The 25,077-nt window shown below is 38.7% G+C and overlaps 1 protein-coding gene across 7 annotated transcripts in view; it reads left to right on the forward strand.

Annotated features, from left to right (window-relative positions):
• The window catches only part of LOC140629402 (ankyrin repeat domain-containing protein 26-like), a 147,091-nt gene that overhangs the window by 45,532 nt on the left and 76,482 nt on the right, over positions 1 to 25,077 (forward strand). For all 7 annotated transcript variants that reach the window (XM_072818852.1, XM_072818850.1, XM_072818849.1 and 4 more), the window contains exons 11-16: positions 506 to 576; positions 3,598 to 3,631; positions 9,441 to 9,510; positions 16,088 to 16,142; positions 16,258 to 16,439; positions 22,925 to 23,148. In XM_072818852.1, the coding sequence (XP_072674953.1) occupies positions 506 to 576; positions 3,598 to 3,631; positions 9,441 to 9,510; positions 16,088 to 16,142; positions 16,258 to 16,439; positions 22,925 to 23,148 (636 nt within the window). The remainder of the gene's footprint in view (positions 1 to 505; positions 577 to 3,597; positions 3,632 to 9,440; positions 9,511 to 16,087; positions 16,143 to 16,257; positions 16,440 to 22,924; positions 23,149 to 25,077) is intronic.

Genomic DNA, 25,077 nt, shown 5'->3' on the forward strand with positions numbered 1-25,077 from the left:
TTTATTAGGTCATGGAAGGTCTCATATTGCCCTTCCCAGAGTTGTGGGCATCACCTTGCCTGAGAGACCACGTTTTGGGTATAATACCTCATTAAATCCTCCTAACAGCCTTGTAATATAAGATGGTAAGATTCCTGTTTTATAGAGAAAGACTTTGAGTGGAAGAGAAGTGGCTGGTCTAAGAACAAAAAGCTGCTGGTTTTAGAGCTGGGACTTTGGGATTTGAGACACTTTCCATTATGGCAGGCTAACTCTTAGTTTACTGAGCAAAATGCCTTCAACTCATGACTGGTTCACCTTACTTTTGTTTCTCCTTTAATTATAATTACATACTTGATAAAAGTTTTTAGAACTAACAAATTTGAAGTACCTATTCGGGTAATTTAAGTTTTGATGTTAACCCTGATATTCTTTGAAAAATCTTAAGAATTTGATATATCTGGTAAATATTTTTCATATCAGTATTAAAAAAGTCTCATTGTTTATCACTCTTTCTTATACGTAGCAGTGACCAACTAATTTCTGAACATGAAGAAGAAATGAAACCTGAAAATTCTTCACAGAATCATGATCTAGGTATGATTTTTTAGAGTGAATTACTTATGGTGGTCCTAACATAGATGAAGTCAGAGTAAGGCAGTTTTGATCATGAAAAAGCAATGAAAACAAAACAAAACAAATCGGATGTGTAAATTGCATGGGTGTTTGGTTTCTTAATTTCTTTCTTAATAGTCTAGGATTCAGAATTTGAGAAGTTCTTTTTGGTAATTTAAAATATGAGGCAGTATTGTCTGAAAATAAATTCGTTATCTTAGTATTTTTTAGAATTTATTTCTTTATTCCTCAGAGACACACAGAGAGAGGCAAAGAGAGAGGCAGAGGGAGAAGCAGGCTCCATACGGATGCCTGATGTAGGACTCAATCCCAGAACCTGGGATCACAACCTCAACCAGTGAGCCATCCAGGTGCCCTCATTAGTTATGAGACTTAAAATCCTATGGGATAGCTTTGTGTAAATAAGGAAAAAAGATTTTCAAGTTAGTATGTTTTATGTTTCCTCTATAAACATGTTATAAAAATTACTGGTTATACAAATGGTATTTTGACTTTTACAAGTGGATTTCATTTAGTAAATATTATTATAGCGTGATTTGTCTCATTATCCTTAAAACTGGAACTCTGCAGTACCTTGCTGGTCCTTTACACAAATGGCAAACAATAAGAACTGCAAAACTTAGCTAGTGTGCAGAAAGACCAATGAGATTGCTTGATTTTTTAGGTGATGACCTATCCTACGGAAGCCTGTTGAGGAGCACAGGTTATTTTAGATGCTGTTGCATCAACACAATCTCACTATTAGTGACTTCACTTCTCTTAAGTCAGAATGTGATATGTTGACTTCATTAGAACAATGTTCTCTCCTGTTTGTTGCATAATACTGTAGTTTTTTGGAAATAAGATACTCTGTTATTAGTCAAAAGATGATCATAATAAATATTCAAAAAGGGCAACTTGGGCTCAACAAATTATAATAAAAGCACAAAAATGTTCGCAGTCACAAAGATGTTACCGTTGCTCCCCAGAGGTGGCACCTAGTGTGTTGCATGGTCTGAAATGTAGGAAGAAACCTTTGACTTAGTGGATCTCTATCACAGAAATTCTTTAGGTTGGCTTTGGTTTTGCAAGTTATAGGAAGCAAAGATGGAAGAGAGTTTTGGTCTTTCAAGGTGCTCATAATAGAATAGAGCTGTCTTTGTGTTGTGTTTTTTTTTTAAGATTTTAATTTATTTATTCATGAGAGACAGAGAGAGAGAGAGGCAGAGATATAGGCAGAGGGAGAAGCAGGCTCCAGGCAGGGAGCCCAACATGGGACTTGATCGGGGAAGTCGGGGATCAGGGCCTCAGCCAAAGGCAGACACTCAACCGCTGAGTCACCCAGGAGTCCCTGTCTCTTTTCCTGCTTGGCTAATTAGCAACAGCTTCAGGCATATTTTCACATGACAATATCCATGACCAGAAGAACTGTGTTTGTCTTTGTGTTTCTTTTATATAGGAAGAAAACTCAGCAGCTTGCAGTAAACTTCCCCTAACATTTTATAGGCTAGGTAACATGACTTGCTTGTTCCTAAACCAGTCACTGGTAAGTCAGGTACTGTGATTAGCTTAGAATAATCCTTTCTCCTTTTGCAGCTGGGGCGAGACCACATTCTTTGTGTATTGGGACACTAACTATCCAAATAAAGCTGTGGTTCTCCAGCAAGAATGAAGAATATGGAATGGCTGTTGGGGAGGGAGCCAGCAGGGATTGATAGGAGAATTTGAAATAGAAGAGTAATCAGATTAGATTTGAATTAGGGCCCTTTGGTTATGGCATAAAATGGGGATCACCAGGCTTTTCTTAAAAGGGCCAGATAGTGAATATTTTAGGCCCTGGGGTCTCACACTCTGCCATTGTCGTGTGAAAGTAGCCATAGCAATATGTATTGAAATAGATGTGACTGTGCTCCATTACAACTTTATTTACAGAACCAGATGGCAGGTTGGATTTGGCCTGTGGCCATAGTTTGCAGGCGTCTCGTGTGGAGGATAGATTGAAGAATACCAAGTTAAAGATACTGGAAGACAAAGGAAGCTTTTATTTCCTTAGCCAAGTATCAGTCCATTTTGAAATTTTCAGCCCTCTCTACTGAACAAGTCAGGAGGCTCAATTCATTCCATTTAAAATGTTGTTCTTGGGATCCCTGGGTGGCGCAGCGGTTTGGCGCCTGCCTTTGGCCCAGGGCGCGATCCTGGAGACCCGGGATCGAATCCCACGTCGGGCTCCCGGTGCATGGAGCCTGCTTCTCCCTCTGCCTATGTCTCTGCCTCTCTCTCTCTCTCTGTGTGACTATCATAAATAAATAAAGAAAAAAATATTTTAAAAAAATAAAAAAAATAAAATGTTCTTTTTCTAGGCCTTATGTCTTTCTCTAGAAAAGGTTTTGAGAAGAGTTTATTTATTTATTTGAAAGATAGCACAAGCGAGGTGGAAGGACAGAGGGAGAGAGAAAAGCAGACTCCCTGAGGGTCTCCACCCAGGACCCCAAGATTGTGACCAGAGCCGAGCCGAACTTTGTGATGAGGCATTTCATCCTGAACTTAGCAGTCTCTACTGAGGAGCTGGAGAGGTTCCGTTGTGTTCCAGCTAAATATGTATAGTCTGTTTTAACTGCTCCTAGTAGTGGAAGTCCAGGAAAATCATGCTATTTAAGTTTGCCATTGTCACTTTATGATAATGATTCTGCTAATGATACCATTTCCTGTCCGTCTCATAGGGTTTGGTTTGGTTACAATAATGGTCATTAGAAACATCCACTTGTATGTACCACATCCTGATAACTAGAATTCTTTCTTGCATTGGTAAATATAGAGGATAAAATGAGATTTCTTAATGCATTAACTGCCTACCAATAGTACAATTAATATCCACTGTAGTGTGGTTTCCAGGTGTGGTCCCAAAGGAATACTTTTGAACAAGTCATCATCTGTCTTACAGTTTTAATATTCTGTATTTTTCTATTGTTGACTTAAAATGTATTTTCCTGCTTTCTTTACTAGTGGCTAAGAAGTCTGAAGAAGTCTCTTTAAGCAGGTAGGACTTTTATGGATTTTTTTAAAATGATGTGTTAACCAAGGAAGTGGAGAGGAAAGGATTTGTTGAGTGTTGTCTTCTGGGCTAGACACTGTATTATGTGCTTAATACGTCTTACTTATTACTTATTAGTCATTGCAATAGTTTCACCAAGGAGCTGTGCTGTTATAGCCTACTTTTTATTAACTAGTCAGCTGTAGTTCAGGGAGATGGATAAACTGACCCAGGATTCCATAGTTAATGAGTAGCAGACCCATGATTTGAATGTTAGCCTGCGTGGCTCCCACATACATGTTTTGCCCCTCAGCAGCACTGGAATTAAGATACAGATCTTAGATCATCCCAGATTGTCAAATTTCATTACATGTTAACTCTGATTTGGAGTTTTCTTAAGAACCAGGCAAGTCCAAGCATTTTCCTAATATATTTGACACAACTAGTGATAGCTAGAGGTAATTATTGCAGTGGTAACTAGTTTCTTGTTTTTACTGTCAAAGATTTTGGAGTGGATCTCAGTTACCTATGGCCACAGTACCATAGCTTTTACATAAGCAAGCCCTAATCAGGCAAGCTCTTAGATATAGTGACGTCTGCTCTCCTTGAGATGAATGATTTTTCTGAAAGTGAAGGATATGTAATCTAGGTATAGACCATGTAACGTTAATTAAATTTATCATCTATTTAGAGGGTATTTCTAAACAGTTGTCTATTTACTGACTTCTCAGTCTAATTTTCCCTTTAGGCTGGCACCCTTGATAAGTTCTGTGAAGCTTTTTCTTTTTTTGTAGACTTTTTTGCTTTTCTCCATGTCCTTTCTATACTCTTTTCTTGATTTTTTTAAACTTTCTTCTCCAATTTTCTTGCTGTTTCTTTTATTCCATTACTTTTTATCATTTCTGCAGCTAAGGATTCTCCATTTTTCTAAAGACAAAATGAAAAGCAGATAGAATTTCAGGGTTTTAAAGAATCTTAGAGATGTGTTAATCAAAATACTCTCTGATGCTGTAACCCATGTTTAACATCCTTACCAAGTGGTTGTTGAAGTGGAGAATTTGAAACTGAAAAGGGATTAAAGTGACTTACTTGAATTTGATAACTGACAGAAATGAGATTTAAATTTAGATTTTTTCCCTTTTCTCTCATCTTTGATTTAATAATATAAAGATAGGGAGTGGGTCTAGTGTACATGAGACGGGAATTAGCAGGAGAGGGCATGTTTCAAGAAGAACCACACTGGGTTGAATAGGAAAAAGAGTTTTAGAAATGATGACAGAATATTGGAGTTTATGACAAGGTAGACAAAGGTCAATTACACAAAGAAAGAACACAAGATATTGGTTGTTGTTTATAAAAGCATATTAAAATAGAGCGTTCAAAAAAAAATAAAATAAAATAAAATAGAGCGTTCAAGAGAGTCCTGAGCAGCATTTCTTTTTGTTGGTTTGTTTATTTATTTATTTATTTATTTATTTATTTATTTATTTATTTATTTTAATTTTTATTTATTTATGATAGTCACACACAGAGAGAGAGAGAGAGAGAGAGAGAGAGAGAGGCAGAGACACAGGCAGAGGGAGAAGCAGGCTCCATGCACCGGGAGCCCAACATGGGATTCGATCCCGGTCTCCAGGATCGCACCCTGGGCCAAAGGCAGACACTAAAGCGCTGCGCCACCCAGGGATCCCTCTTTTTGTTGGTTTAATTGAAGGAACTAGCATACTTCAGGGTTTCTTTTCCTTTAAAAAAAGATTTTATTTATTCATGAGACAGAGAGAGAGAGAGAGAGAGAGAGAGGCAGAGATACAAGCAGAGGGAGAAGCAGGCTCCATGCAGGGAGCCTGACTTGGGACTCAAACCTGGGTCTCCAGGATCATGCCCTGGGCTGAAGGTGGCACTAAACCGCTGGGCTATCCGGCTGCCCTACTTCAGAGTTTCTGTTGAGAAACATTAAAATCAGTTGAACCACTGGCAAGAGTATTTACAGCAAATAGGAATGGGACATCATCGACTTCTACCCCACCTTACAGAAGGCGGGTTAGATCCTTTCAAATAATGGGGGGAATGGAGATTCTGAACTATGTAAATGTATGGCCCAAGGTCACAGGGTCTTGTGATCGCTCCACCTCTTTTCGTAATTCTCTGATGCCCTTCCCATGTATGTGTAGGGTTTGGTGGGGTAGGACTAGCTGTCAGATCAATAACGGAGCTTCATTTGGGTAGTTGGTAAGGTGCCTACATTGAGATGACTGCATGGATGACTCAGACTCCATTTAGCTGGTTCCCAGGAGCAGGAAATGGCTCCTATTCTTGGTCATTTGAGCCTTTCCTTGTTTTGGGAATCTGTGCCTTGGCAGGCTAAAGACTTAAACGTTGGAGAGTGCCACTGAGCCCTGCAGAGGAGTGATCCAGGAGTGGTAGCTCACAAAAAGAAAATATTAGGCAGTGTGTGGGTAAATAGAGGCACAGATATCAGGACTATTTGTATAGCAGTCTCTCTTCTTGGGTATCTGAGTGTCCTTGATGATTTTTAAGGTCTTGCTAGTTTATGTGGACGTAAATAAGGCAGGACTTGTGAAACTTGGATTTTATAATTTTTAATCTTTTAATCTCTTCGGGAATAGTATTCCAAGTAATAACATATAAATTTGTTCTTTAACATCTGTAGATAGTTCCTTTTCAAAATTTAAGTATAGTTGACACACCGTTATGTTGGTTTCATGTGTACAACATAGTGATTCAGCAGGTCTATGTTGTTACCCCATGCTTACCACAAGTGTAGCTACCATGTGTTACTGCATATTGCTCTTACAATTCTATTGACTATATTCCCTATGCTGTACTTTTATCCCTGTGACTTACTATACCTGGAATGCTGAACCTCCCACTTCCCTTCACCCATTTTTGTCTGTCCCCCACCCACTTCCCTTCTGGCAATACAGAATTCTCTGTACTTATGGGTCTGGTTCTGCTTTTTGGTTGTTTGTTCATTTGTTCTGCTTTTTTGATTCTACATATAAGTGAAATCATACAGTATTTGTCTATTTTGCTCTGACTTATTTCACTTGGCTTAATACCCTCCAGGTAATCCACATTGTTGCAAATGGTAAGGTTTCATTCTTTTTTATGGCTGAGTAATATTGCTCTGTGTGTGTGTGTGTGTGTGTGTGTGTGTGTGTGTGTTATACATCTGTTGATGGACATGGGTTACTTTCATATCTTGGCTGTTGTAAATAATGCTGCAGTAAACATTGGGGTACATATGTCTTTTCAAATTAGTGTTTTCTTTTTTGGGGGGTAAGTAAGTACCCAGTAGTGGATTACTGGATCATGTGGTATTTCTATTGGTACTTCTTCAAGGAAACTCCATTTTGTTTTTTACAGTGGCTGCCCCAATTTCTATCCTCATCACCAGCTCACGAGTATTCCTTAGTCTCTGCATCCTCACCAATATTTTTTAGTGTGTGTTTTTGATTCTAGCCATTCTGACAGGTGGAAGGTGATAATTCATGGTGGTTAACTTTTGTCCAGTTAGCTGTCAGACATTTCAGAGAATTCCTCACCTGTCACACTTAGTTATGGGAACTAAAACTGGGCCTTTACTGGGCATTTCACAGGTTAGGAGAGGTGAAAGCAAAATAGATAACTAAACCCTTTTTGAAAACAGAGGCCAAGGGGCGCCTGGCTGGCTCAGTCGGTTAAGCGACTGCCTTTGGCTTGGGTCATGATGTCAGGGTACTGGGATAGAGCCACATATAAGGCTCTCTGCTCAGCAGGGGCCCTGCTTCTTTCCCCTCCCTCCACCTGCCTCTCTGCCTACTGTGCACACACACACACTCTCTCTCTCTCTCTCAAATAAATAAATAAATAATAAATAAATAAATAAATAAATAAATAACATGTTAAAAAAATAACACAGAGGCCAAATTTTGAAAGACCTGTATTCTGAAAACATTGGTGAAAGCAATTGAGGATGACACAAAGACGTGGAAAGAATTCCATCTCATAGATTGGAAGAGCACCTATTGTTAAACTGTGTATAGGACCCAAAGCAATCTACAAATTTAATGCAATGCCTACTAAAATCCATCGACATGTTTCACAGAACTAGAGCAAGCAACACTAAATTTATATGGAACCACTGAAGACCTCAAATAGCCAAAGCAATATTGGAAAAAGAAAAACATAACTGGAGATATCTCTATGCTAGATTTCAAGTTATATTACAAAGCTGTAGTAATCAAAACGGCATAGTATTGGCATTAAATGGATACAAATATCAGTAGAATAGTATAGAAAATCCAGAAATAAACTATAATGATATGGCTAATTAATCTTTGACAAAGCAAGAAAGAATATCCAATGGTTTGAAAAGGCAGTCTCCTTCAATAAATGATGCTAGGAAAACTGAATGGGTATATAAAAGATTGAAACAGGACCACTTTCTTTCACCATTTACAAAAATAAATTCAAAATGGTTTAAAGATATAAATATATCACATGAAACCATTTTATCCTTGAAGAGAGCACAGGCAATGATCTCTCTGGTATTAGCTGTAGCCAGGTTTTTCTTTTTTTATGTCTCCTGAGGCAAGAGCAATAAAAGCAAAATAAACTGTTGGGGCTACATCAAAATCAAAAGCTTTTGCAGTGAAGGAATCAATCCACAAAACTAAAAGGCAACCTTACAGAATGGGAGAAGACATTTGCATATGACATATCTGATAAAGGTTAGTGTAAGAATCTAAAGAACTGATACATCTCAACACCCAAAACACAATCCAGGTCAAGAATGATCAGAATATATCAGACATTTTTCCAAAGAAGATGTCCAGTTGGCCAATAGATATATAAAAAGATGATCAGCATCACACGTCATCAGGGAAATGCAAATCAAAACTACAATGAGATAGCGCTGCACACCTGTCAGAATGGCTAAAATCAAAACCACAAGAAACAAGTGTAGTTGAGGATGTGGAGAAAAAGGAACCCTGTTGCACTTTTGGTGGAAGTGCAAACTGGGACAGCCACCATGGGAAACCGTATGGCGGTTCCTCAAAAAGTTAAAAACAAAACTAACAATCCAAGAGTTGCACTCCTGCGTATTTACCCAGATATGACAAACACACCAATTCAAAGGGATACATGCACTCATGTTTTTACTACAGCATTATTTGCAATCATCAGCCTAAGTGTGCATGTTGATGGATTAGTGAATAAAAAGTGGTGTGTGTGTGTATATATATATATATATATATATACACACACACACACACACACATATATATATATACACACACACACACACAATGGAATATTGTTCAGCCATTGAAAAGAATGACATCTTGTCATTTGCATGGTGAGAGCTAGAGCGTATTACGCTAAGCAGTGTAAGTCAGAGAAAGACAAATATGATTTCACTCCTAAGTAACATGTAAGAAACAAAATAAAAATAAGCGAAGGAGACAGAAAAGACAGATTTACCAAGAAGAAGACTGCTATAGAGAACAAACTGATGGTTACCAGGGGGGATGTTGGTAGGGGAATGGGTGAAATAGGAGATGGGAATTAAGGAATGCACTAGTCATGATGAGCACTGGGTGATGTATGGAATTACCAAATCATTATATTGTATATATGAAACTAATGTAACACTGTATGTTAAGGATACTAGAATTAAAAATAAAAGCTTAACCAAAACGAGGCTAAATTTTCGTATGTCAAGAAACTTCATTAATAAACAACTGACTTTGACTCGATTTTTCTTTTTAAAGAAATGAACTTGTCTTTGTTTTCTATTTTTGCTGTAAAGTCGTACCTGCAAAGCTGATACTGATGATTCAAGGCCTTCAAAACATGAGGACTTAAGTTCTGGTACCAAGGTAAAGTACTCTCTTGTAAAATTAATTTTCCTGCTCTGAGTTTAGTGTTGTGTATTATTTACTCTTAAAATATAAAGTGGCTTGCCTCTTGTCATTTTATGTTTTTTTAACTTTTTTTTATTGGAGTTCAATTTGCCAACATTTAGCATAACACCCAATGCTCATCCTGCCAAGTGACCCCCTCAGTGCCCATCACCCAGTCACCACAACCCCCCCCACCTCCCTTTCCACTACCCCTTATTCATTTCCCAGAGTTAGGTGTCTCTCATATTCTGTCACTCTCACTGATATTTTCACTCATTTTTTCTCCTCTCCCTATGTTCCCTTTCACCAATTCTTATATTCCCCAAATGAATGAGAACATATAATGTTTGTCCTTCTCAAATTGACTTATTTTGCTCAGCATAATACCCTCCAGTTCCATCCACGTCAAAGCAAATGGTGGGTGTTTGTCATTTCTAATGGCTGAGTAATATTCCATGGTATACATAGACCACATCTTCTTTATCCATTCATCTTTCGATGGGCACCGAGGCTCCTTCCACAGTTTGGCTATTGTGGACATTGCTGCTATAAATATTGGGGTGCAGGTGTCCTGCATTTCACTGCATCTGTAGCTTTGGGTAAATCCTCAGAAGTGCAATTGCTGGGTCATAGGGCAGTTCTATTGTTAACTCTTTGAGGAAACTCCACACAGTTTTCCAGGGTGGCTGTACCCGTTCAGATTGCTAACAACAGTGTGAGAGGGTTCCCCTTTCTCCACATCCTCTCCAACATTTGTTGTTTCCTGCTTTGTTAATTTTGCCCATTCTCACTGGTGGAAGATGATACCTCATTCTGGTTTTGATTTATATTTCCCTGATGGCCAGTGATCTGGAGTATTTTCTCATATGCTTGTTGGCCATGTCTGTGTCTTCCTCTGTGAAATTTCTGTCCATGTCTTTTGCCCAAAGCATGATTGGATTGTTTGTTTCTTTGCTGTTGAGTTTACTAAGTTCTTTATAGATCTTGGATACTAGCCCTTTATCTGATAGGTCATTTGCAAATAACTTCTTCCATTCTGTAGGGTGCCTTTTAGTTTTCTTGACTGTTTCTTTTGTTATGCAGAAGCTTCTTACCTTGATGAAGTCCCAATAATTCATTTTTGCTTTGGTTTTGCTTCCCTTCAGGGATGTATCTTGCAAGAAGTTGCCATGGCCAAGTTCAAAAAGGGTGTTGCCTGTGTTCTCCTCTAGGATTCTGATGGATTCCTGTCTCACATTTAGATCTTTCATCCATTTTGAGTTTATCTTTGTGTATGGTGTAAAAAAGTGGTCCAGTTTCATTCTTCTGCATGTGGCTATCCAATTTTCCCAGCACCATTTATTGAAGAGACTGTCTTTTTTCCAGTAGATAGTCTTTCCTGCTTTGTTGAATATTAGTTGACCATAAAGTTGAGAGTCCACTTGCGGATTCTGCATTCTGTTTCCATTGATCTATGTGTCTGTTTTGTGCCAGTACCACACTGTCTTGATGACCACAGCTTTGTAGTACATCCTGAAATCTGGCATTGTGATGCCCCCAGCTATGGTTTTCTTTTTTAATATTCCCCTAGCTATTTGGGGTCTTTTCTGATTTCACACAAATCTTAAGATGATTTGTTCCAACTCTCTGAAGAAGGTCCATAGTATGTTGATAGGGATTGCATTAAATGTGTAAATTGCCCTGGGTAGCATTGAAATTTTTCCAATCTGTGAGCATGGCATATTTTTCCATCTCTTTGGGTCTTCCTCAATTTCCTTCTGAAGTGTTCTGTAGTTTTGAGGGTGGAGACACTTTACCTCTTTGGTTATGTATATTCCTAGGTATCTTATGCTTTTGGGTGCAATTGTAATTGGGATTGACTCCTTCATTTCTCTTTCTTCAGTCTCATTGTTTGTGTATAGAAATGCACCTGATTTCTGGGCATTGATTTTGTATCCTGCCACAATGCCGAATTGCTGTATGATTTCTAGCAATCTTGGGGTGGAGTCTTTTGGGTTTTCTTTTTCTTTCTTTTTTTTAAGATTTTATTTATTCATTTATTTATGAGATACAGTGAGAGAGAGAGTCAGAGACACAGGCAGAGGGAGAAGCAGGCTCCACACAGGGAGCCGGACGCGGGACTCGATCCCGGGTCCCCAGGACCAGGCGCTGGGCCGAAGGAAGTGCTAAACCGCTGAGCCACCCAGGCTGCCCTCTTTTGGGTTTTCTATGCACAGTATCATGTCATCTGCAAAGAGGGAGAGTTTGACTTCCTCTTTGCCACTTTGAATGCCTTTTGTTTCTTTTTGTTGCCTGATTGCTGAGGCTAGGACTTCTGGTACTATGTTGAATAGCAGTGGTGAGAGTGGACATCCCTGTCTTGTTCCTGATCTTAGGGGATAGGCTCCCAGTGTTTCCCCATTGAGAACGATATTTGCTGTGGGCTTTTCGTAGATGGCTTTTAAGATGCTGAGGAATGTTCCCTCTATCCCTACACCCTGAAGAGTTTTGATCAGGAATGGATGCTGTATTTTGTCAAATGCTTTCTCTGCATCTATTGGGAGGATCATGTGGTTCTTGTTTTTTTTCTCTTGCTGATATGATGAATCACATTGATTGCTTTACAAGTGTTGAAGCAGCCTTGCATCCCGGGGATAAATCCCACTGGGTCATGGTGAATCATCTTCTTAATGTATTGTCGGATCCTGTTGGCTAGTATCTTGTTGAGAATTTTTGCGTCCGTGTTCATCAAGGTATTGGTCTATAATTCTCCTTTTTGGTGGGGTCTGTGTCTGGTTTTGCAATTAAGGTGATGCTGGCCTCATAGAACGACTTTGGAAGTACTCCATCCCTTTCTATCTTTCATAACAGCTTTAGTGGAATAGGTATGGTTTGTTCTTTAAACGTTTGATAGAATTCCCCTGGGAAGCCATCTGGCCCCGGACTTTTGTGTCTTGGTAGGTTTTTGATGACTGCTTCAGTTTCGTCCCTGGTTATTGGCCTGTTCAGGTTTTCTATGTCTTCCTGTTGCAGTTTTGTAGTTTGTGGTTTTCCAGGAATGCACCCATTTCTTCTCGATTGCCTAATTTATTGGCGTAAAGCTGCTCATACTAAGTTTTCAAAATCGTTTGTATTTCCTTGGTGTTGGTGGTGATCCCTCCTCTCTCGTTCATGATTTTATTTTATTTTATTTTATTTTATTATTATTTTTTTTAATTTTTATTTATTTATGATAGTCACAGAGAGAGAGAGAGAGAGAGAGAGAGACAGAGAGAGAGAGAGGGGCAGAGACACAGGCAGTGGGAGAAGCAGGCTCCATGCACCGGGAGCCCGACGTGGGATTCTATCCCGGGTCTCCAGGATCGTGCCCTGGGCCAAAGGCAGGTGCCAAACTGCTGCGCCACCCAGGGATCCCCTCGTTCATGATTTTATTAGTTTGGGTCTTCTCTCTCTTCTTTTTAATAAGTTTGGCTAATAATTTATCTGTCTTATTAATTAATTCTTTCAAAGAACCAACTCCTGATTTTGTTGATCTGTTCCCCAGTTCTTCTGGTCTCTATCTCATTGAGTTCTGCTCGAATATTTATTTATTGTCTTCTGCTGGGTGAAGGTTTCAGTTGCTGTTCCTTCTCCAGCTCCTTTAGGTGCAAGGTTAGCTTTTGCTTTGAGTTCTTTCCAGTTTGGGGACGGATGCTGGTCTTGCGATGTATTCCCCCCTCAGGACTGCTTTTGCTGTATCCCAAAGATTTTGAACGATTGTATCTTCATTCTCATAAGTTTCCAGGAATCTTTTTAATTCTTCTCTAATTTCCTGGTTGATCCTTTAATCGTTTAGAAGGATGGTCGTTAACCTCCACGTGTTTGAAATCCTTCCATATTTCTTCTTTTAGTGGTTTAGTTCTAGTTTCAAAGCATTATGGTCTGAAAATATATAGGGGGCAATCTATTATATAAATGTTACATTTATATATTAAACAGAGGCGGCTGTTCATTGTATATTCCTAACTATACATACATACATACACACACACACACACACACACACATACACACACATATAGTGTGGCCTGTGGAAAAATGGTTGTTAGTATTATTAATAATTAATAATTAATTAGTATTAACTAATAAGTTAATACTAACCTAACCATTTTTTCCACAGGCCTTTTTTAACTTACATTTTTCCCTGCCTTAAGATCATGCTTGATTGGTCACGTCTTATGTTTTTCTTTTTTTCTTCTTCTTCCTGCATTTTTTAAAGGTTTTATTTATTCATGACAGACACACACACACACACACACACACACACACGCACACACACACAGAGAGAGGCAGAGACACAGGCAGAGGGAGAAGCAGGCTCCATACAGGGAGCCTGACATGGGACTCGATCCTGGGGCTCCAGGATCTCGCCCTGGGCCGAATGCAGACACTCAACCACTGAACCACCATGGCTGTCCCCCCTGCATTTTTTTGTACATGACTTTCCCGTACCCTACGTTTTCCTTACATGGGGGAAAAAAAAACAAAACACGTTTCTTTAGTGTCTGTTCTTTCAGTCCATCTCTTTCTATGTTTATTGTCAATATTTTTGATTATGCCTTTCTGTTGTCTGTGTGTGTCTGTGGTTTTCATTCCTGAATCATTACCCCACAAGCCTTATTATTTTTCTCACATTCCTGGAAGGAGCTGATGTTAGATAATCATTTGTCCTTAGCATTTTGACAAACAAAAGCAACTTAAACTGTTTGTAATGCCAACTTGCCCAAATAAATACTACTAGAAACTAAATTTTAATATTTTCTCTTATAAGAGATCGTCATGCAATTATAAATCATTCAAACACATTTGAAAAATTTTAAATATAATAAAATAATTAATTTTTAAAAATATTGTATTCATTTATTCATGAGAGAGTCAGAGACAGAGGCAGAGGGAGGAGAAGCAGGCTCCATGTAGGGAGCCTGATGTGGGACTCTGGGATCACACCCTGAGCCGAAGGCAGATGCTCAACCACTGAGCCACACAGGCGTCCCAATAATGACATTTCTTATTGTTAGTTTTTTTAAAAGATTTTATTTATTTAGTCATAGAGACAGAGAGAGAGGCAGAGACACAGGCAGAGGGAGAAGCAGGCATCATACAGAGAGCCTGATGTGGGACTCGATCCAGGGTCCCCAGGATCCCGCGCTGGGCTGCAGGCGGTGCTAAACCGCTGCGCCACCGGGGCTGCCCTTATTGTTAGTTTTTTTAATTTAAATTACCTAGGGATAGATTTTTATTTTAAGACATTTTGGTAAAGAAAGTATTAAAAAAAAATTTTTTTTTAAGATTTTTTTATTTATTCATGATAGACATAGGGAGAGAGAGGCAGAGACACAGGCAGAGGGAGAAGCAGGCTCCATGCAGGGAGCCTGACATGGGACTCGATCCCTGGTCTCCAGGAATCCCACCCTGGGCCAAAGGCAGGCGCTAAACCACTGAGCTACCCAGGGATCCCCTTTTTAAAATTTTTAAATTCAAATTAATTAACATATAGCGTATTATTAGTTTCAGAGGTAGAATTCAGTGATCCATCAGTTGCATACATCATCTAGTGCTTATTACTTCAAGAGCCCTCCTTAATTACCATCACCCAATTACCCCATTGCCCCAACCCTCTCCCCTCCAACAACCCTCAGTTTATTTCCTATGATTAAGAGTCTCTTACGGTTTGTCTCTCTCTCTGATTTTTATCTTATTTTTCCCTCTCTTCCGCTATGCACCTCCGTTTTGTTTCTTAAATTCCACATAGGATTGAAATCATATGGTATTTGTCTTTCTCTAACTTATTTCACTTAGTATAATACTCTTAAGTCCCATCTATGTTATTGCAAATGGCAAGATTTCATTCTTTAGGATGGCTGAGTAATATTCCATTGTATTTATACACACTGCATCTTCTTTATCCATTCATCTGTCAGTGGGCATCGGGCTTTTCTGTAGTTTGGCTATTGTGGTCATTGCTGCTTTAAACGTTGGGGTGCTGGTGCCCTTTCAAATCACTATGTTTGTATCTTTTGGATAAATACTGAGTACTGCGATTGCTGGGTCATAGGTTAGCTCTATTTTTTTCCCTAAATTTTTATTTATTTATGATAGTCACAGAGAGAGAGAGGGAGAGAGAGGCAGAGACATAGGCAGAGGGAGAAGCAGGCTCCATGCACCGGGAGCCCGACGTGGGATTCGATCCAGGGTCTCCAGGATCGCGCCCTGGGCCAAAGGCAGGCGCTAAACCGCTGCGCCACCCAGGGATCCCGGATAGCTCTATTTTTATTTAACTTTTTGAGGAAGACTTTGTATAATAATCAGGGGTAAGAAAAGTAACATTTTGGGACTATTAAATCTCTTATAATCTTCACCCCATGAGAAAATGTAGGTTAGTAAATGGCGGAACTGAGATTTGAATCTGTATTTGAATGATCTCCAAAACCTGTGTTCTTTTTGTAATGGTGTTCATTTGGTAATGGTGAATATTACAATTATTTTTACGAAATGTGATACTTGTAATCCTGAAAACTATCAATTTTTTTTCTAGACTGTCCCGAAACTAAACTTAAGAAAGCAAATGGCTGCTTTTCTGCGACCCAAGAGTAAGCTATTTGAAGATTTGTGTTTTTCACGGAGTTTTGTCCATTTTTGTGTTATTTAGTAATTCAAAGTTACAGATATCTTCATGTACTCTTTACTTTGTTTTTCACTAAATAGAAGCAAAATGTGGTCTTGTGAGCCAAGAAGATAGACCTTTATTTGCTGACAACAATTTTGCAAGGGAAGATAAGACTGAAACTCTCTGTAAACCATCCGTCAATGTCTCTGACTATTCTCCTCTTGCTTTTGTATCACCCGAAACTCCTCAAACGTCTTCAGCAATGCTTGGTGTTACAAAGGTAAGTTGTTTTGAACTTTGTCCCCCATGTTTTTTCACATACTATCCTCTTGATATCCTTATAATGAAAAGAATCTTAGGGAGAAATGGAAGCCCTCAAGAATATAAGAGAAAACAGTGTAATAACAACAGAGAAGTAAGTACTGGGTTGAGATTTATTACGGTTGGTGGGAATAAACAAATCTTAGGTGTGCCATTATGGAGGGAAAGAATTAGAAAGCAACTGGATAGAATAGCTAGATGGATGTGAAGATGAGGGGAGGGGTTGTGGGGTAAGAATTCATTTAATAAGGATGAGATGAATGTAAAGATAAGAGAGTTTAGAGAGATTATTATTAAAAACACAGCAGTAGTGAGGCTAAGGTAGAACAGATGCTGTATATTATAAAATGCGGTAGAAATTATTTTAAATGCAAGTTAATAAAAGGCAATACAAAACATGCTCAGATTCTTCAGAATGACAGCTGGTTTTTATGAAGAACTGGGAGGAAATTTTACCCTTTTAAGTTTAATAAAGTATGATAGCCTATATTTAATTTAGCAAGAGTTGTGTTTATACATAGTACAAAGTGAAGTCTGTTTTAAGCCATAATCAGATTTATTATGAGTTTTGAACTTTGGCTGTTGTCTTTCTTGTGGTTTCTAATTAAACTTACTGTGTGGTATAATCTTGGTCGACTTTATATCTTTTGAGAATAGAGAGGACGTAAATAAACATTTTAGTTTTTTCATTAATTAAAACTGAATTTTTTTCTTAGGTAAGTGAGGTTCTTAATCTCTATCCATTAAATGAAAAAAATAAATTTTAAGCTGCAAGATTCTTAAAAAATATAAAAACTATTTTCTGGATTCTGATGCATCTTTTTTTAAATATAAGCTTAGAATAGAGACACATGTCAAATGAATAAACTCATGATTTATCATTTTTTTATAAGATGATTTATCATTATAGAATCGTAAGGAAGGAAAAGTTGCCCGTAGAGTATACAATATTATTTGTAGAAGGATGACCTTTACTTTCTCAAAGATCTCCAACAGTGGATACATTTTACGTTATCTCGGGAAACTTTAGTCTTCATAGTTGTTATATTTTGTATTTTGTATTTTTTAATTTTGTATTTTATTTGTAATTTTTTATTGGAATTCAGTTTGTTAACATATACCATAACACCCAGTGCTCATCCTGCCAAGTGACTCCCTCAGTGCCCATAACCCACTCACCCCAACCCCCTGCCCGCTTCCCCTTGCACTACACCTTGGTCATTTCCCAGGGTGAGGTGTCTCTCATGTTTTGTCACTCTCACTGATATTTTCACTCAATTTCTCTATTTCCCTTTATTCCCTTTCACTAATTTTTATATTCCCCAAATGAATGAGACCATGTAATGTTTGTCCTTTAAAGACTGACACATTTCACTCAGCATAATACCGTCCAGGTCCCTCCACCTCAAAGCAAATGGTGGGTATTTGTCGTTTCTAATGGCTGAGTAATATTCCATTGTATACATAGACCACATCTTCTTTATCCATTCGTCTTTCGATGGACACCGAGGCTCCTTCCACAGTTAGTCTATTGTGAACATTGCTGCAAGAAACATCGGGGTGCGGGTGTCCTGGCATTTCACTGCATCTGTATCTTTGGGGTAATCCCCAGCAGTGCAATTGCTGGGTCGTAGGACAGATCTATTGTTAACTCTTTGAGGAACCTCCACACAGTTCTCCAGAGTGGCTGTGCCAGTTCCCACTCCCAGCAACAGTGCAAGAGGGTTCCCCTTTCTCCACATCCTCTCCAACATTTGTTGTTTCCTGCCTTGTTAATTTTGCCCATTCTCACTGGTGGGAGGTGGTATCCCATTGTGGTTTTGATTTGTACTTCCCTGGTGGCCAGTGATGCAGAGCATTTTCTCATGTGCTTGTTGGCCATGTCTATGTCTTCCTCTGTGAAATTTCTGTCCATGTCTTTTGCCCATAGCATGATTGGATTGTTGTTTCTTTGAGTTTACTAAGTTCTTTATAGATCTTGGATACTAGCCCTTTATCTGATAGGTCATTTGCAAATACCTTCTCCCATTCTGTAGGTTGCCTTTTAGTTATGTTGACTGTTTCTTTTGCTGTGCAGAAGCTTCTTACCTTGATGAAGTCCCAATAATTCACTTTTGCTTTGCTTTCTCTTCCCTTCAGGGATGTATCTTGCAAGAAGTTGCTGTGGCCAAGTTCAAAAAGGGTGTTGCCTGTGTTCTCCTCTAGGATTCTGATGGATTCCTGTCTCACATTCAGATCTTTCATCCATTTTGAGTTTTTCTTTGTGTATGGCATAAGAGAATGGTCCAGTTTCATTCTTCTGCATGTGGCTGTCCAATTTTCCCAGCACCATTTATTGAAGAGACTGTCTTTTTTCCAGTGGATAGTCTTTCCTGCTTTGCCGACTATTATTTGAGCATAGAGTTGAGGGCCCACTTCTGGATTCTCCATTCTGTTTCCATTGATCTATGTGTCTGTTTTTGTGCCAGTACCTCACTGTCTTGATGACCACAGCTTTGTAGTACAACCTGAAATCTGGCATTGTGATGCCCCCAGCTATGGTTTTCTTTTTTAATATTCCCCTAGCTATTTGGGGTCTTTTCTGATTCCACAGAGATCTTAAGATGATTTGTTCCAACTTTCTGAAGAAAGTCCATAGTATGTTGATAGGGATTGCATTAAGTGTGTAAATTGCCCTGGGTACCATTGACATTTTCCCAATATTCATTCTGCCAATCCATGAGCATGGTATATGTTTCCATCTCTTTGTGTCTTCCTCAATTTCCTTCAGAAGTGTTCTGTAGTTTTGAGGGTAGAAACCCTTTACCTCTTTGGTTATGTATATTCCTTGTTACCTTATGCTTTTGGGTGCAATTGTAATTGGGATTGACTCCTTCATTTCTCTTTCTTCAGTCTCATTGTTAGTGTATAGAAATGCCACTGTTTTCTGGGCATTGATTTTGTATCCTGCCACACTGCCAAATGGCTGTGAGTTCTAGCAGTCTTGGGGTGGAGTCTCTTGGGTTTTCTAGCTGCATTATGATGTCATCTGCAAAGAGGGAGAGTTTGACTTCCTCTTTGCCAGTTTGAATGTCTTTTATTTCTTTTTGTTGCCTGATTGCCGAGGCTAGGACTTCTGGTACTATGTTGAATAGCAATGGTGAGAGTGGACATCCCTGTCTTGTTCCTGATCTTAGGGGATAGGCTCCCAGTGTTTCCCCATTGAGAACGATATTTTCGTAGATGGCTTTTAAGATGCTGAGGAATGTTCCCTCTATCCCTACACTCTGAAGAGTTTTGATCAGGAATGGATGTTGTATTTTGTCAAATGCTTTCTCTGCATCTATTGGGAGGATCATGTGGTTCTTGGTTCTTTCTCTTGCTGATATGATGAATCACATTGATTGCTTTACAAGTGTTGAAGCAGCCTTGCATCCCGGGGATAAATCCCACTGGGTCATGGTGAATCATCTTCTTAATGTATTGTCGGATCCTGTTGGCTAGTATCTTGTTGAGAATTTTTGCGTCCGTGTTCATCAGGGTATTGGTCTATAATTCTCCTTTTTGGTGGGGTCTGTGTCTGGTTTTGCAATTAAGGTGATGCTGGCCTCATAGAACGACTTTGGAAGTACTCCATCCCTTTCTATCTTTCATAACAGCTTTAGTGGAATAGGTATGGTTTGTTCTTTAAACGTTTGATAGAATTCCCCTGGGAAGCCATCTGGCCCCGGACTTTTGTGTCTTGGTAGGTTTTTGATGACTGCTTCAGTTTCGTCCCTGGTTATTGGCCTGTTCAGGTTTTCTATGTCTTCCTGTTGCAGTTTTGTAGTTTGTGGTTTTCCAGGAATGCACCCATTTCTTCTCGATTGCCTAATTTATTGGCGTAAAGCTGCTCATACTAAGTTTTCAAAATCGTTTGTATTTCCTTGGTGTTGGTGGTGATCCCTCCCTCTCGTTCATGATTTTATTAATTTGGGTCTTCTCTCTCTTCTTTTTAATAAGTTTGGCTAATAGTTTATCTGTCTTATTAATTCTTTCAAAGAACCAACTCCTGGTTTTTGTTGATCTGTTCCACAGTTCTTCTGGTCTCTATCTCATTGAGTTCTGCTCGAATCTTTATTAATTGTCTTCTGCTGGTTGAAGGTTTCCGTTGCTGTTCCTTCTCCAGCTCCTTTAGGTGCAAGGTTAGCTTTTGCATTGAGTTCTTTCCAGTTTGGGGACGGATGCTGGTCTTGCGATGTATTTCCCCCTCAGGACTGCTTTTGCTGTTCCCAAAGATTTTGAACGGTTGTATCTTCATTCTCATTAGTTTCCAGGAATCTTTTTAATTCTTCTCTAATTTTCTGGTTGACCCTTTAATCGTTTAGCAGGATGGTGTTAACCTCCACGTGTTTGAAATCCTTCCATATTTCTTCTTGTGGTTTAGTTCTAGTTTCAAAGCATTATGGTCTGAAAATATGTAGGGGACAATCCCAATCTTTTGGTATCGTTTAAGACCTGATTTGTGACCCAGTATGTGGCCTATTCTGGAGAAAGTTCCATGTGCACTTGAGAAGAATGTGTATTCAGTTGCGTCTGGTTGTAAATTTCTGTAAATATCTGTGAAATCCATCTGGTCCAGTGTATCATTTAAAGCGCTTGTTTCTTTGGAGATGTTGTACTTAGGAGACCTATCGAGTGTCGAAAGCACTAGATTGAAGTCACCAAGTATATGTGTATTATTATCTAAGTATGTCCTAACATTGGTTATTAATTGTTATACTTGGCAGTTCCTGCATTTGGGGCATACATATTCATGATTGTTAGGTCGTCTTTTTGGAGAGATCCTTTAGTATGATAGAGTGTCCCTCTTCATCTCCTACTACCTTCTTGGGATAAAGTTTAACAGACTCCTTTTTTTCTTTTAGGATTTATTTATTTACTTACTTACTTATTTATTTACTTATTTATTTGAGTGTGTGAGCAGGGTGAAGGGGGTAGAGGGAGAGAGAAAGGGAGAGAAGCAAACTCCCCAGTGAGGGTGGAGCCTGAAGCGGAGCTCAATCCCATGATCAGGAGATCATGAACTGAACTGCAATCAAGAGATGGAGGCCCAACTAACTGTGCCACTCAGGCATCTCCTCTACATTAAAAAAAAAAAAAAAATTTTTTTTTTTTTTTTTTTTTTTAGATTTTATTTGACACCAAGAGAGAGAACACAAATGGGAGCAGGTGTGGGAGGGAAAGGGAGAAGCACACTCCTGGCGGAGCACGAAGCCTGATGCACGGGTCTTGATCCTAGATCCCGGGGATCATGACCTGAGCCAAAGGCAGATGTTTAACTGACTGAGCCACCCAGGTGTCCACGTGTGTGTGTGTGTGTGTGTGTGTGTGTGTGTGTGTATACACATATATGTGTTTGTTTAATCATCATTCTCAGGTGTTTTTGTTGAATCAAACCTTTACATTTTGTTTAATAAAGGATGATATATTTTGACACATACGACTTTTATCATGTAGGTAGCATAGATTTTCAGCAAACCTTCAGTATTTGACTCTAAGGGAGAAAACTGATGTTTGAGGTGAAAAATAAAATCTAGAGATATCCTCCTTTAAAATAAAAATTAGCTAAGCGCCTCATCCCCAATTAAGGTATTAAATTACTGTGCCAAAGTCACACTTTTAGCATAGCTGATTAATAAACTTGTTGGGTCATTTATTTGATTCAGCATCAAGGAATTGTATCATCTCTTTGATGCTAGGTAATGCCACTTTAGGAACTTTGGACAAATCATGTAATCTTTTTTGGTTTTATTCCCATTATCAATAGAAAATGGGATTAAAGTTGATAATTATTTTTATACCCTCTAGCTATAAAATTTTATGGTTATGGAATGTGAAATTTGGGGAGCATTACTCATTTCCCAAAATTCGACACTAATATCAGTTTTGCTCCTTTTATGTTGTGGTGAACTTTGGTTCACATATTTTAATGAACACTGTGACTTTTTTGATAGCTCTGGGATCCAAATGAAAAAAGAATTATAAAAGGCAGTTGGGGAAAGAATAGCTCAGTGCAGAAATGGAAAGCTTCCTCTTTGTTCCTGGAGCATCACAATGTCACATCCTTTGAATCTGTCGGTGTAAGCAAAATCCAGATGGTAAAGACGGAAGAGGACAGATTTTTGTGTCTTTTTATTTCTTTGTATCTGCTGGTCAGATGGGGTGAAGTTGGGAATGTTAGGTAACAAAGTGTAGATATGAACACAAAATTAAGAAAGCCCTTTTTGGAATTCTGGAAAATTATGTTGTTCTATTCCAACAGAAATGAAGCAGAATTTCCAAAAATTACAATTACACGTAATGATAAAGTTCAGTGCAAGATAGTTTTATTGATTAAAATTACATTAAAGAGTCAAATGATACAATTAATGAAAAAAGTTCTTTTTAATGAATGAAGTTGTAACTATCAAATTTCCATTCAAGACTGGAAAAGAAAGGAAGCAGCACACGAGTAATAAAATGGAAGGAGCAGAAAACATATATGATGCTGCTGCTGCTGCTGCTGCTGCTCCTGCTCTTGGTACTGCTCTTGCTGTTGCTGCTGCTGCTGCTGCTGCTGCTCCTGCTGCTGGACTAATTCAACAAAGAAAGACTGGAAAAACTGATAACCACCTGTTTCCTACCACGCAGAATGAAGATTCTGATAGGTAAGCCTATAGCAATATTTAAACAGTAGATAATTATTATTTTTCTATAAAACAAATTCTGTTTGGAGCTAATGTTCATGTTTAACACATTTTATATTTTTAGTAGAGATATTCCACCCAGGGTGCTAAACAGAAAGAGGCAAAGACCAGTAAGGTATCAAATTGTTTTGCAGGCATAGTGATAAATATTTAACTAAAAAAAAAAATAACCTAGGTTAGCAAATGTAAGGAAAAAGTCATTCTCATACACTGTTGTTAGGTGAAAATTGTCAGATCCGTTGCACCTGAGTGGCTAAGTGGTTGAACGTCTGCCTTTGGCTCAGGTTGTGATCTCGGGGTCGTGGGATCGAGTCCTGCATCAGGCTTCCCATGAGGAGCCTGCTTCTCCATCTGCCCATGTCTCTGCCTCACTCTGTGTCTCTCCTGAATAAATAAATAAAAATCTTTAAAAGCGAGAGAGAGGAAGAAAATTGACAAATCCTTTCTGAAGAGTGATGTAGCAGTGCATTTCAAATTTCATATATGCTGTCCCTATATCCCAACGGCTTCATTGCCAGGAGTAGATCCTATAGGAAAACATGACTTGTGTCAACACTTAGACACACATATTCTAAGAACATTTATTATATATTATTATATTTATAAAATATGACAGATATATTAAGAATACTTACATAAACATGTTACATATATATGTTAAGATGATCTATCAAAAACTTGGAGGGAGTCTAACTCTCCATCCATAAGGAAGTAAGTTTTCACACCTATAAAATAATGCAGCATGTAACTATCTGAGAAAATGAATTTAGGTCTGCAGGGTTTTGATTGTTTAACAAATTTAAAATTTTTAATTTTTATTTTTATTTATTCATGAGAGACAGAGAGAGAGAGAGAGAGAGAGAGAGAGGCAGGCAGAGACACAGGCAGAGGGAGAAGCAGGCTCCATGCAGGGAGCCTGATGTGGGACTCGATCCTTGGACTCCAGGATCACACCCTGGACTGGAGGCAGGCGCTAAACTGCTGAGCCACCCAGGGATCCCCCAAAGTATATTTAAAGTGTTTGGTTTGATGTCTTACAATAACTTTAGAATACTTTTAATATCTGCTGAGTTGCAAAGGGAAGTTACCTGCTACACTGGCACTCTACCTTATTACCAACAAAACTGCTAATTATTAGGTTTTTGGTTTTGGTTCCCAATGCACGAGTGCTCAAATGTTGGACTCTCAAATTGATCTGAATATTATTACGAAGAGATTTCACGTGGCAACTTGTCCCATATTCTGTATAAACATTTGATCCCTATGCTATAAACCAAGAGGTTGTTAATGCAGTGAATCTTCTTTTTCAGGCACTTTGCATACAGGCTATTATTTTTCCTTTAAAAATGTTTTTAAGATTATTTATTTGAGAGAGAGAGTGTGTGAGTGCAGGGAGCGGCAGAGGCAGAGGGAGAAGCGGGGAGCCTGAAGTGGGGCTGATCCCGGGACTCCAGGGTCATGATCTGAGCCGAAGGCAGACGCTTTACCGACTGAGCCAACCAGGCGCCCCTTATTCTTCCATTTTAAAGAGCATATATTTCAACATGCACCACATCAAATTTTTCAATAGTGACTTCATATTATATAATCTTCGAAAATTCACTTTCCATTAATTCTAAACACAGTGGATCTATTAAAACATAAGTCAGATTATGTCCTCCTCTGCTCAAAACCTAATGGCCTCCCATTCACTCAAGTTCTTTCTAATAGCTACAAGGCCTTATGTGACTTGTTCATCTCGGGTCCCTCCCTATCCTTTCCTCCCTCTGTCTCTCTGATTTGAACTACTTTCTATCCCTTTCCTTCTGTTCAGCCACACTTGAATTTCTCACTATTCTTACCCCCCACCCTCATTATAAACACTTCAGGCATACCTCTGTACTTGTTATA

Source organism: Canis lupus (genome assembly GCF_048164855.1).
Source record: "Canis lupus baileyi chromosome 5 unlocalized genomic scaffold, mCanLup2.hap1 SUPER_5_unloc_2, whole genome shotgun sequence".
NCBI lineage: Eukaryota > Metazoa > Chordata > Mammalia > Carnivora > Canidae > Canis > Canis lupus.